Consider the following 13461-nt stretch of genomic DNA (forward strand, 5'->3'; position numbering starts at 1 on the left):
GACAGACTGTCGCACATTTCTTGCGGAAGTTTTCTTGCAGATGGTAACGCAGCCTAACTGACCCTACCATATGTCAGTGACCAGTGTCTTGGTCAGTGTCAGCTTTGGCCGCCATTGAAGATTCGTTTCTTTAATGAAACGCGATATATTGATAGACTGATAGTACATGAATAATAGCTTATTGAGATACAGGAAAAAATATATGCCTTGCTCGACTTCATTATTTCTTGAGCACTGAAGCTCTCATCCCGAGTGCTATACATATAGACAGACATAAATAAACATTCAAGATTTAGGGCGAGGCCACAACACTACCGTTGCGGCGTCGCGTCGCAAAAATAACATCGCACAGCAATGCGATGCGATGTCGCAACGCAAAAATTTCATCGGATACGACATCGAACGAAAAGACGCTAACCAACGTTTCAGTTTCTAGTGAGACATGGACCGCACTGCGCGTGTTCTACTGCTGCTTGCGTTAAGACGTATTAAGAAAAAGAAACAGAAAAGAAAGTACTGGGTGCACCCATTACTATTTAACTCCTCAAAATTTGAATATAAACTTGTACACACTTCCCTCCATGCTTCTGTTTTTAAAAATTTGTCTTTGAATTCTGATATAGTTTTATCCCAAAGGACGGGACGTTCGTGAATTAAGGATATCAGGTAGTCGACATCGTACTCCGCCATATCGCTTAAAAAACGCGTGCAGGTCGTTCAAAGTATGGACACCGACTAAACGGCAGCGCGTCGCCGCATTACGATGCGCCGTCGCATCGGAAATTTCCACGATGCATTCTGCGGCGTCGTAGATTTTTACGACGCGACGCCGCAACGCAGTGTTGTGGCCTCGCCCTTATAATATTATAATGACTGTTGGAACTTTTGAATTCTTTGCATTCTCTGTGTGACTGTGTCATTTGTTATCATTAAGTTATAAACAGACGTTCGAATTTGGTACGGACCGCACCGTGACCTTGGTGCGCTCCGGACCATATTCGATCATGTGTACAGTGGTCCGCCGGACATAATTATTATTATTGACGGTACGGTTGGTTCGATGGTTTTTTCATCCGAACTTGGTGCGGACCGTACCAAATTCGCGCGTGTGGACGGGCGATCGCACCGGACAGCGCATTAGTCATAGACTATATACTTATTACAGCTTTAGTCATAGTTCTACCGCCAAACAAAACGGACGTCGGTCGATCGTTATCAATGGCGATGGCGTCGGATGACGTGGCTAATACTGAAAAAAGATTAATAATATAAATTTTAGAACTCTACAAAGATTTATGATATGACTGCATATGTCTGAATGAATCCCTGTCTTTTAAATATAATTTTGCCCATTCTTTTCTCTTCGTTTTCTTCTTTTCAATGGTTGTAACTTGTACTTGTACTTGTACCAAAAGAAGCCTTGAACTGAGGTCTACATGTGAAAAAAATACAACATTCTAACCACGAATTTATTACGAGAAATAGATTTTCAAGGAATTCGGTTTGACTTTAAATGAGATTACTATGATCAATGCTCGAAATATTCACAAAAAAAGGAGATTAATTTGTATTAATTTGATATTATTGAATTGTCTTATAAATCTAAGATATTTTTTTTGTTCAGTTAATTTATTACATATAAAGATTATGTACCTACATATAATAATATATTGAAATATCGACTATAACTAACGACTAAAACATAAACAAAAACTTGGTAATAGATAGATGATATATATAATTTTGTTTACTAGGGACAACCCTGACATTCTTTGAAAATCTATATCTCGTAATAACTTCGTGGCTAGAATGTGGTATTTTTGTCACATGTAGAACTCAGTTCAAGGTTTCTTTTGGTACTAAACAGAGCTTCTACTAACGCCTGCATATAATATAAAAAAATAAAAACGAAAATCAGTAAAAATTACAATACTTTCGCCTCTATCATCGACAATATCGAAAATTTCAAAAAGGGATAATTTGCGCCTTTAATCACTTCATATATTAGCAACGTAATAAATTATCTAGTCACTAGTGTATCTATTTTTTTATACGAATTTATTTAGCTCATTCGGCCGCGAAAATTCCAATATTTTAAATGTTTTTTTAAAAATCGTAAATTTAATCATAATTTTTAAACAAAGAATATTTTCTTTGTGCGGCAATGCCTGGACGGATAGCCGAAACCGATTGAATATTGAAACTGTAAAGGCGAAGCTGCAAATTAATTAAATGTAATTTTAAATTATCGTGCAAAGATTTTTATACATTCGCTTTAGAAAATGAAGAGCTATTAAAAGCTGTTTCTTCCAACAGCAAATATAAATGCCAAAAATAAATTTTCTCTATTTAACATTGCTGTTTTAATTATCTCCCGTAAAAAATAACTAAAACTCGTATTTTTGATGCTGTTAACCCTTAAATCAAATACTGGCAACCCTAGGTGCGGTGCGGTCGTGTGGCGAGTCGATCGCACCGCACGAGTACGGTGGTCCGGTCGCACCAGTTCGAACGTCTGTTTATAATTTTATTCTCGTTGAAAAATGTCAAAAATGTTAAATGTTTAGTTTTGATAAAAAAGAGTATGCTACGAGACGATATTTCTTGTAATTTTTAATTTAATTTAATGCAAAATAAAATATTGGAGACACCTTTTGAGTTTTGGTACGAAGAAACTTGAATTAAATCATTCATACAAGGTATGTTAAGTATTTCTGTGACATAGGTTTTTTAGGAAAAAAAAAATAATATTTTTTTTACGTTTCATATTTATATTGTTTCAGAATGTTGCGGGGGAAAATATTACATTTATTGCATTGCACATTATTCCTTTCGTTCATATTTTTCTTCCTCGTATTTGCGGGTGCTATAAACTTGGACGATAAGGAAAAAGCATCAATTGATCCTATAGAAACCTATGGTCTACTAGGTGCAGTGATATTGTATGTCTTTAGACTTCTCACATTACTTACAATACCTCAGGTAATTTGTAATTTTTCTGGACTTATATTTTTTAATGCCTTTCCTGGAAAAGTAAAATTAAAAGGATCACCATTATTGGCACCTTTTATATGCATAAGAGTTGTAACAAGAGGAGATTTTCCAAAATTAGTGAGAAATAATGTCACTCGCAATATGAATACATGTTTGGATTTGGGTCTTGAAAATTTTATTATTGAGGTTGTAACTGACAAAGCAATAGATTTGCCTAAACATAGAAGAGTGAGAGAAGTTGTGGTACCTAGAGAGTACAAAACTAAGACTGGAGCATTATTCAAATCCCGTGCATTGCAGTACTGTTTAGAAGATAATGTGAATATTTTAAGTGATACGGACTGGATAGTCCATTTAGATGAAGAGACATTACTGACTGAAAATTCAGTAAGAGGCATATTAAACTTTGTCTTTGATGGGCAACATCCATTTGGTCAAGGCCTAATTACATATGCCAATGAAGAAATTGTAAATTGGCTCACAACATTAGCAGATAGCTTCAGAGTGGCTGATGATATGGGAAAACTCAGATTTGTTTTTTCAGTGTTCCATAAGCCGCTTTTCAGCTGGAAAGGGTCTTATGTTGTCACAAGAGTAAGTATTTATAGTATTTATTTATTTTATTTATTTAACTTACAATTCAAAATTGAAATTCCATAAAGTACATATAAGAGTTTTCTAATATAAAAGGTGATTAGTTTTTAAATTATCTATACTACTACATATTATAAAGATTTGTATTTTGATATTCTTGAATGTATAAAAAATAACATCATTTCAAAAACTATGGACCAAATTTAAAAATTGCTTTCAACTTATCCTGGGTAAACGCAAGAGGCAGAATGAGCTATTTATCCAATAAGATATATTCAACATGTATTGTTTTTTTACAGGTGGGTGCAGAAAAATCTGTTTCATTTGATAATGGGTTGGATGGTTCCGTTGCTGAAGACTGCTTTTTTGCAATGAAAGCATACAAAGAAGGTTATACATTTAATTTTATTGATGGTGAAATGTGGGAAAAGTCCCCCTTTACACTGTGGGACTTTATGCAACAAAGAAAAAGATGGATACAAGGTATTCTACTAGTTGTACACTCAAAGGAGATCCCTCTTCTATATAACATATTCTTAGGCGTTTCATGCTATTCATGGGTAACCCTCCCATTCTCAACTAGTAATATATTATTAGCAGCTGTATGTCCTATACCATGTCCACATTTTCTAGACTTGATAATTGGTTTCATAGGAGCTGTAAACATTTACATGTATATATTTGGTGTCATAAAATCATTTCCAATGTATAGATTTGGACCCTTAAAGTTTGTAATGTTTGTTGGAGGCGCATTAGCTACCATTCCATTCAATATTGTTATTGAAAATATTGCTGTGATCTGGGGAATTTTAGGTAAGAAACACAAATTTTACATAGTAGATAAGGAAATAAAGACTCCAATTACTGTATAATATATTACTGAAATGTATGTACATGCCTTGAGCTACTACTTACTGGAGTGAACTACTTACAGTGAAATTTATCTTGTGCTTGTTATTACCTAATTATCCATTGAGTAGTTGGTTGAGGAATAACTATTGAGCCAAGAATAACAAATTTAGTCATTTAGCGGTAGAACAGTATTGATTTCACAAATATTCCTTTAAAAGATTATTTTATTATTGTAAATGTGAATGAGCGGAGTATTTTTTTTTTTACTTAATATCAGTGTTTTGGTGTATAAAAATGTTTTAGATTCAATTAAGTCAATTCTAACCTTTTTATGAACAAAACATATCCACAATATAAGCTGTATGAATGACTGATAAATTGAACATGGTTATTGAATTATAGATTGAATCTTAAACTTTGGGCAATACAACCTGTGACAGCTTGTGTTATTGTAAATTATTAATGTGATAATGATAATAATCGTTCACAATGATCATTTATGTGTCCTTATAGCCATACCTGCTATGTTGGTAATAAATTGTAAAACTCTTTTTTTTTCAAATAAGATATTACCATTTATAAAGTAAAACCCTGGGCTTTTTGCATTAATTTAAATTAAATATGATACTTTGTGATGCTTCTTAAAGTTTATTTTTGTATTTTTGTTCATTGATAATCATTTTGAATGATTTTATCTGATTTAAGATGTTTTTGATTATTATTTTTTTAACATAATATTACATTTAGCCATAAAAATTCAATGAGAAAATTTAACTAGTGAATTTCCATTGATACCAAAGACTTAAATTATAAATGATAGAAGTAAGGTTTAAATGTAGATTAATGCCAGCCATTATGTTATTTTAGTATTTTCATGTTTGTGTCTATGATTTTGACAAAATTGCGAGGAAAGCGCTTGGTATGTGATGCATGTTATGTTTTTTTATTTTTGTTTTAAAAATTATTTGTTTATTTTTTTATTACATAATGGTTGTATTAATTTTAACGAAACAATTAATAAAGGCGTAAATGAGGAATAAGTAATTATTGTAAACAAAAAAATGCCTTACCAATTTTACCATTTTTGTAGAATTTATATAAACTCTAGGCTGTCTTATTTCTTATTATAAGGTAAATGGCAAGTTAATGGTAAAGAGTCGATTATTGAAGCACCACCTAAAAACTAAAGTTTTAAATACATGGAACTTAAATGAAAGTATTTTTGAATTATTTAATAATATGTACATCCACTAGTTGGCATTTATAGTTTAATATGTTTCCAGTCCCTACATCGAACAAAATAACCATGACATTATTTTTAATTATGGCTTGCTTTTGAGTCATATCTTGACATCAATTTCTAATTGCTATAATGAAACCCAAGAAAGTGTAAAATGATGCTATACGTAATTATAAAGTCTTTGGCAAAGAGTGATGTATTGAAATAGAAACTAGGGTGGTTTGCTTGAACAAAAAAATCAAAGCCAGGGTTGAGGGATAGTGAACCTAGTCACTATGGGAGATAGATTTTGTTCTTGTAACTTCATGCACTTCTGCTTTTGGCGTCACCTCATTAGCATAGTAAAAAGAGAGAAGTATGTTTAATTAGAACTTTTTATGCGTTGATTAATTCACCTATTTGAGAGTTGCAAGTTTCATTCAACTTTTCGCGATTTGATTGCGATTATTTATAGCTTTGTAAAGTGCGCTGTGCAAAAAATTAATGCTAAAGATTACTTACTGATTTAATCATCTCGTCTTATCTTTTCCACGCAAAGCTGACAACGCCTACAGTATCGAAGATATTCACGTAATTTTGTTTGGGCTTCACTCTTCTATTTCTCTAGAATTTGGACATTTTTTACGTAAATACCTAGTAAGTACCTAATTCGTATTCTCCGTAGTTTACAGTTTACAGATATGTATAAATTTTAGTAGGTACTTAGTATCCAAGTATTGATAATTTTTAATACTTACAAACATTTTAAATATATTTTGTATAAATTATTAAAGTATTAACTACAATAATGTTCACTTGCACAATTATTACTACATAAAGGTAATATTTGTGCGATTTTCCTGTACTTAAAATATGTTAAGCTTCGTATAACATTATACCAAAGCTAATTTTAGGTACCTACCAATATAATTATATAACAAATAAGTATACTATTGTAAGTATTATAATTGTATATAAAACACCAATTTATTGTTACCATCGCAGTAATCATTCAAAGAAAGAGAAAGAATATACCATTGAGATAATATTACTACGTATGGAGGAGACACCACGAACAAAATCTGTGCGCCATTTTTTGCTCTAACTAAGTTTTAAAAATTATTATCTAGTTAGGTACTTACCGATGAAAGTTATTCCTTTGCACTTTTCCGTATTATTTGTATTATTTGTGCAATATCGTAACACACACGAAGGCATATTTGATGCGTTTCACTTTAAAACCATTAAAAAAAACCTGGTTTTATGAAACCACGGTAAAAGTGAAACTGTTCGAACGGTTCCGAACACTGCTTTGTGTAGCGCATGTCGCGTGTCGGTCGGCTGCCGAGTAGGTATACCTACTCGGCAGCCGCGATACACGCGACATGCGCTACACAGACCAAAAAGTTTGAGACGATGTAATAAAAGTTTCACTTTAAAAACCGCTTAACATACGCCACATGGCGTATGTTGAGTGGAACATAAGTGATGTAGGCGGTGTCGTCTCCATATTAATATTATCTCAATGGAATATACAGATAATTTGTATTGTTCTTAATTATCATAATTTGTATTATAAATTATTAATAATTATTGATGTCTATTGATAATATTTTAAAAGTTTTGGCTTTTATTTAAAGTTTACATAAAAAATTAAAGCACCGATAAAAACACGCACAACGAAGATATTGTATAGTCAACAACACCCCATTTTGTACAAATGTTCTACCTATTCAAAGTTCGCCGCTAGGTTCAGTATAAAATAGTGAGAACTGCATGATGTATTTTATACCATACGCATTAAAAATATGTTTTAAGCTATTGCATAGCTTTTATCGCGGGCCTTGAGCGCGGGGACCGAATCGAGAAATTCTGTAACAAAAAAACCTCACGTTCCCCACTCCGACGGGCTCGGAGGTGTGGCTTGAAGGCATGCTATATTATATGCATGCAATAGCTTTACCGCGGCAGTCCCCGAGTGCCACACATCTTTTTTTTTTTGTATGTTCAAATATTATGTTTATCTAAGATAGCTGATAGATATGCAAAAAATAACGATGCGTCGATAATACATTAACTTAAAATACCTATGTCGTGTAACGTTATATCTGTCTTTAACATGGATATCTGGTCTACACAGTACTCTTATCTTTTCATCTAAAAGCAAATATCCTGTATACTGTGAGTCAAGGATCACTTATAAGAATTCGACGCAAATTAAACTTTTGACCTCTGCCTATTAGTGCCATCCTTCAATTAATTATGGTATTTGTGAGATTACTATAAGAAAAAATTATTTATGTGTTCCCTAACGTGATAATTGTGGTATATATTTCAATGTTTTCAATTTGTGTATTTATCGATATGTGAAGTAGGTAAAATGTTGAAATATCGTTTATGTCATAATGTTTTAATTGATATCTGCGTTAGTCACCTTTGGTTTCATTAACGTTCATACGTAAATATTGATATTATGTATGTTTCTATGAATATTGAGTACGTTATCTTTTGATTGGTTTTTAATCAATTGTATTAGAGCATGTGAATGACTGTAAATTAATGGTTTGGTGGGATTATTGTATAAAGGTGTTTATAAAAATAGTATTAAATGATGAAAAATTTATTGCTTTTTATTCATAACTTCGTAATTGTGAGTAGGTTCATTGTTCATTATACCTACTAACTGAATATATTATATCAAACTGAAACTGGAAATTTACCATGTTTGTTTTAGTTACTTTCACAGAGTGTTTCTTTCATATAGTGAATAGTTTAATTTATGGTAAGGTATGATTGTATGTAACTGACTCCTTTTCACGTGATTTTGATTTTAATTTTCACTTTAAACATATAGATTTTGTTCTTTTAGCTTTGTATTCTTAATCTTATCAAGGATCGATTGCAATGGAATAATTTCAATGTAATTTCATGAGTTTTTCTTTTAGTTTTTTACTAACTGTGTGATAGGCGTAACTGATAGATGTTTATAATTAATTTTTTAATGTTCTGTGAGAAGGTAGGTAGGTAAATAATGCGCCGAGGATGGCTTAGTTTTCAAATTAATCCAATTATGGATGCACTTTAAAATCGGTCTCTTATGCGACGTAGGTTAGGAAAAAATCTACTTACAGAGCTAAACCTGCAACTACAGCCCCTCATTAAAAAGCTTAAAGGGTTACGTAAATAGGACGATTAACGACTTTTCGCGACGCAGACAAGATCGGAAGAAAGACGTTAATTAAAACTTGTCTCGGATTGCATTGAAGATTTCAGTAACTATATTATAAGTGGTAGGTATTATGTTTGCAGCCTTTCATAATGTAGCTGATGTAGCTATGCAGAGAAGGTGATAGTAGGTATGATCATATTAATTCATACTGACTACTGATTCATTTACCTACAGCTGGTCGATAACAGAAAATTACCCCAAGTCAATTACATGAATCGAAATTATTAAAATTATTTATGGATTTGATATAGATCAAATCTATAATTTTAATAATTTCGATTAGGTCATGGACTTATATTTGTCATTGATTAGGTACCTACCTATACCTTTTATATATACATTATTTTAGTACCTACCTATCTTGGTTCTTTATCTATGTTTAAATTTGCAGTTATAGGTACTTATTTTTTATAAATAATAAATATGTAATTTAGGTATACACCTTGGTCTCTACATACCTACTTAAATATATTTTTGTACACACTAAAAACGAATACCTTTCCATAAAGCGAGTATCTATAGTTATACCATTTGGTATATTTGTCTATGGTGATACTCAAAATTGCATGATGGAAATGTTCGATAGAATAGTCTCTGTAGGTTTATACAAAACCAATTCCGAAGCTATTACTTTAAGTGCAGATATAGGTACTATCGATGGCAATTTATTAAATCTTCGTGGACCACCAACAAATTAAGCTGATTGAACAGTTTATCCTATTTGCCAATAGATAAGCAACCACGAAATAGAGCAATGATTAAGTAATAAACCTAATTAATTAATTTATAATCCGCTGTGTGAAACGTACCCGGCAATTGGTATTAAGGGTGCGTATAAAGCAAAATTACCAATCTTCTATTAGATGATACGTGTAATATTCAAGACCAAATCTAAAAAATAAAATATATATCAAACTAGATGATATGTTCAACGATTCTGTTTAATCAAAAACATAAAATATTAAAATTTACTCGATAAAAAAAAATCACCAAGTTAGCTCTAATTTTCACACTTTTACGTTTTCTACTTGACATGGTAATACTTATTATGATTTTTTTTTCATAAACAATTATATTAAAACATTTGCAAGATATTTGTCAGAGCATTTTGTGTAATTACTTTTAGTTTTGGTTTTATCTGCGATAAACCACTTTTATCGTGACAAAACCAAACGTTTATCTCGAGAAAAAAAGAGCGCCAAAAGTGGTTTATCGCAGATAAAACCAAAACTAAAAGTAATTACACAAAATGCTCTGACAAATATCTTGCAAATGTTTTAATATAACTGTTTATGAAAAAAAAATCATAATAAGTATTACCATGTCAAGTAGAAAACGTAAAAGTGTGAAAATTAGAGCTAACTTGGTGATTTTTTTTTATCGAGTCAATTTTAATATTTTATGTTTTTGATTGAACAGAATCGTTGAACATATCATCTAGTTTGATATATATTTTATTTTTTAGATTTGGTCTTGAATATTACACGTATCATCTAATAGAAGATTGGTAATTTTGCTTTATACGCACCCTTAACAAAGGTCAGAGTGTATTACATCCATGTTGTAAGCTACTTATTTTATTTATCATGATCATATTTTGAACTACATATTTATAAATTATAGGTAAAAAAATAATGCTTATTTGTAATATCCTGTTATTTTTTTTTTCACTCTTAGATATTGTTTTTGTATTAACACAAAAACGGAATCATTTTGGTCCGTAGGTATTATTTATATTTGAAAAGGGTAAAATATGCACAACGTCAACGCAAGCTAAACAGTCCTGACCTCAGGCTCAGACGCTTCATATAATAAAATTATTATTTATTACTTGGGAACGCCCGAGTACACTTTAATTATCCGTTTTTTAATATTTTTATTTACGTTGTGTTTAACTTGATTATAACTACCCGCACAGCGTTTAGTTTAAGCCGTTTTTGACCATAATTCAAAAACTTCGTCACAATTAAATTAACCATACTATCCAAAACGGCTGGATCGATTTTCATGAAATTTTGTGTGCCTATTGGGTACACGTTAGCAACCCCTTCCCGCCTCTCCAAAAACACCATGAGGGATCTCGTAGAGTGTACACTAATTGCTCACTGTAGCTCTTGCCTCGCCACTGTATGTTAGTCATATTATGTTATTGCATATTATAATAAAAATTATTAGGTATGATAAATCACATATCAAGACAAATTATCAATGCTAATGAAGGTTTGTCTTACCATTCATCCTATAATGATAAGAATCATTTATCAAATATCTATTAATAAGCGATATTCTATACCCACGGTCGGCTGTTTGTTAAGGATGTACAGGCTAACGTAAAAATGTTAATTTAATCTTTTTGTAAGGCTGAAAATTTAACAGAAGTTTACCTATCTACCTAGATACTTACTAAATTTACATATCTATAAATTATAATATTAAGGGCCGATTTTTCAATGCTTGGATAAAACTTATCCGTCCAATATTGTATTACACGATAATGTTGTAAACTGTCAAATACGGGCAATTAGAATACGTTTTTAAAATGGTAGTTTTATACATTATTCGACGAATAAGTTTTATCCAAGCATTGAAAAATCGGCCCTTAATACAAACGAAATAACAACCATAAAATAGCACAATTACATAAATCAACGTTTAATTGTTTTCATTAGATGATTGTTTTGATTTAAAATTTAAATAATGTACCTACCTACGTATTTTAAATGAAGTCGTAAATATGTAAAATGTTAATGCGCTTTCAACTCGCGTTTATGTTGGAGATCACTTCAATTTTGCTAAGTTAATTAATTAGAAAGCTTTCTATACGCTGAGGATTGCTTTATCGATACAAAATATAGTTTTGCTTTCTAAATAATGAAATCATCAGACAACAATGATATTTTCATTAAGTAGTTGGTTATACATACCTACAACACACACCTACGTATAGGTTATGAGATATTTGACTAAGTTGATTAATTTTTATATATGTATCTAAAATCTAGGTACCTATGTATACTGGATCAATAATACAATTTAGAAAGCTTTTATGAGCTTATATTATTATGTACTAGCTTTCCACCCGCGGCATCGCCCGCGCAGTCAAAGAAAAACCCGCATAGTTCCCGTTCCCGTGGGATTTCCGGGATAAAACCTATCCTATGTCTTTTCTCGGGTATCAAAATATCTCTATACCAAATTTCATGCAAATTGGTTCAGTAGTTAAGGCGTGATTGAGTAACAGACAGACAGAAAGAAAGAAAGAAAGACAGAGTTACTTTCGCATTTATAATATAAGTATGGATTAAACAATAGATATCAATTGATATACATATAATTAGTCGGTAGGCAAGATGCAAAGGAATGCTTCCTACTTAATCTATGCTAAATAATTAAATATTCAATTTTTACCGTAGTGCGCCAGAAGAAATAAAAAATATGATACTCATCATGATAAATAAAATAATATATTATAGCCTTATTATTAAAGGAGTGCATTTAAAATAATTGATCCGCCATCTTGGATATGCCGCCATGTTGGATTTAGAGTGACGATACAAAGATAGACATGCAATGTGATCCAAACTGAACGTGCATACAGATCAATCGGTTCTGGGTATCTTCAAAATTGAGTTGCAAGATTTCACCCGAACATACATTGCAAGTTAATTTAAACTTTGTAAAATTGTTGGACTTAACGCTCATAAGCCATTTCTCGCCTCTAGGCTATCTACATATTTTATACTATTAAATCCATAAAATAAAATGTAGGAAAATAATGCAATAGGTTATGAATACTCAGGATGATAATATACCTACTCAGGATGAATAAAAAATTAAATTGAGGATGAGAGGTGCGAACTTGACGAGATAGAAGCCGTGTTGCATGTAGATATTAAACTACATCGTCTATGGTTTCTCATGTAATCAGGTATAGGTAAGTACCTACTTATTTTAGGTCTCTAATAAAATAGTCTACAGAACAATCAATTTGTTATGTTAGGAGCACCGTTATATTCTATGATGAGTTTGCCGGAAAACAAGATCAGATTTAAGGATTTTTTCTCGACTAATTTTTTTAAAGACGGAGTCAGGTAAGTAAGTACATTAAAACAATCTGATTTCACACATAGAGGTGTAAATAAATGCACAATATGTAAGGTGTTAAGCTATAGATGAAATATATACGAAGACACTTAAAAGGATTATGCAGCGAAGCCCCAACTGTGCGTTCGTGACCCGTATACAATGGACGGCGCATGCTTATGTTTTATGTCGTACAAGTTGAGTTCGTTTAATTTAATAATATACTTCATAGTATCGTAATTTTTACCAAGGGCGATGGGTAGCAGTCTACGGTATTAGTCTTGTAAGACTTGGTCGGGTCATCTGTATCAACAATTTAAGGGTTCGAAATGAGTGCAGTTCCGGATGTTGTTGTGGAATGCAATGGTGTTGATGAAGAGGATGATCAGGATGATGAAGAGGGGTACGTTCCAATAAAAATATCGCTTGTTACTGAAGTATGAGCCTTAAACGATTAGTTAGTATCGGTCGATCGTATATTCTGAATTGT

General features: G+C 31.8%; 1 protein-coding gene across 1 annotated transcript; it reads left to right on the top strand.

Annotated features, from left to right (window-relative positions):
* The first annotated feature begins 2563 nt into the window (after positions 1 to 2563).
* Positions 2564 to 5991, top strand: egh (beta-1,4-mannosyltransferase egh). The gene is made up of 3 exons (XM_089703752.1): positions 2564 to 2699; positions 2784 to 3588; positions 3888 to 5991. The coding sequence occupies exons 2-3, from the start codon at positions 2785 to 2787 to the stop codon at positions 4458 to 4460; spliced, it is 1377 nt and encodes a 458-aa protein (XP_089559878.1). The 5' UTR covers positions 2564 to 2699; position 2784; the 3' UTR covers positions 4461 to 5991.
* The last annotated feature ends 7470 nt before the right edge of the window (positions 5992 to 13461 follow it).

Source organism: Colias philodice, chromosome 15, assembly GCF_061535455.1.
Source record: "Colias philodice isolate Cphi_HAF_F1 chromosome 15, ilColPhil1 Martin Lab GWU primary, whole genome shotgun sequence".
Lineage (NCBI taxonomy): Eukaryota > Metazoa > Arthropoda > Insecta > Lepidoptera > Pieridae > Colias > Colias philodice.

What these genes read in the sequence shown, in the direction of transcription:
- egh (XM_089703752.1), top strand. Translation starts at nt 2,785, where the DNA reads ATGTTGCGGGGGAAAATATTACATTTATTGCATTGCACATTATTCCTT. An exon ending in GGTCTTATGTTGTCACAAGA is followed by an intron (nt 3,589 to 3,887) that starts GTAAGTATTTAT and finishes GTTTTTTTACAG; the next exon opens with GTGGGTGCAGAAAAATCTGT.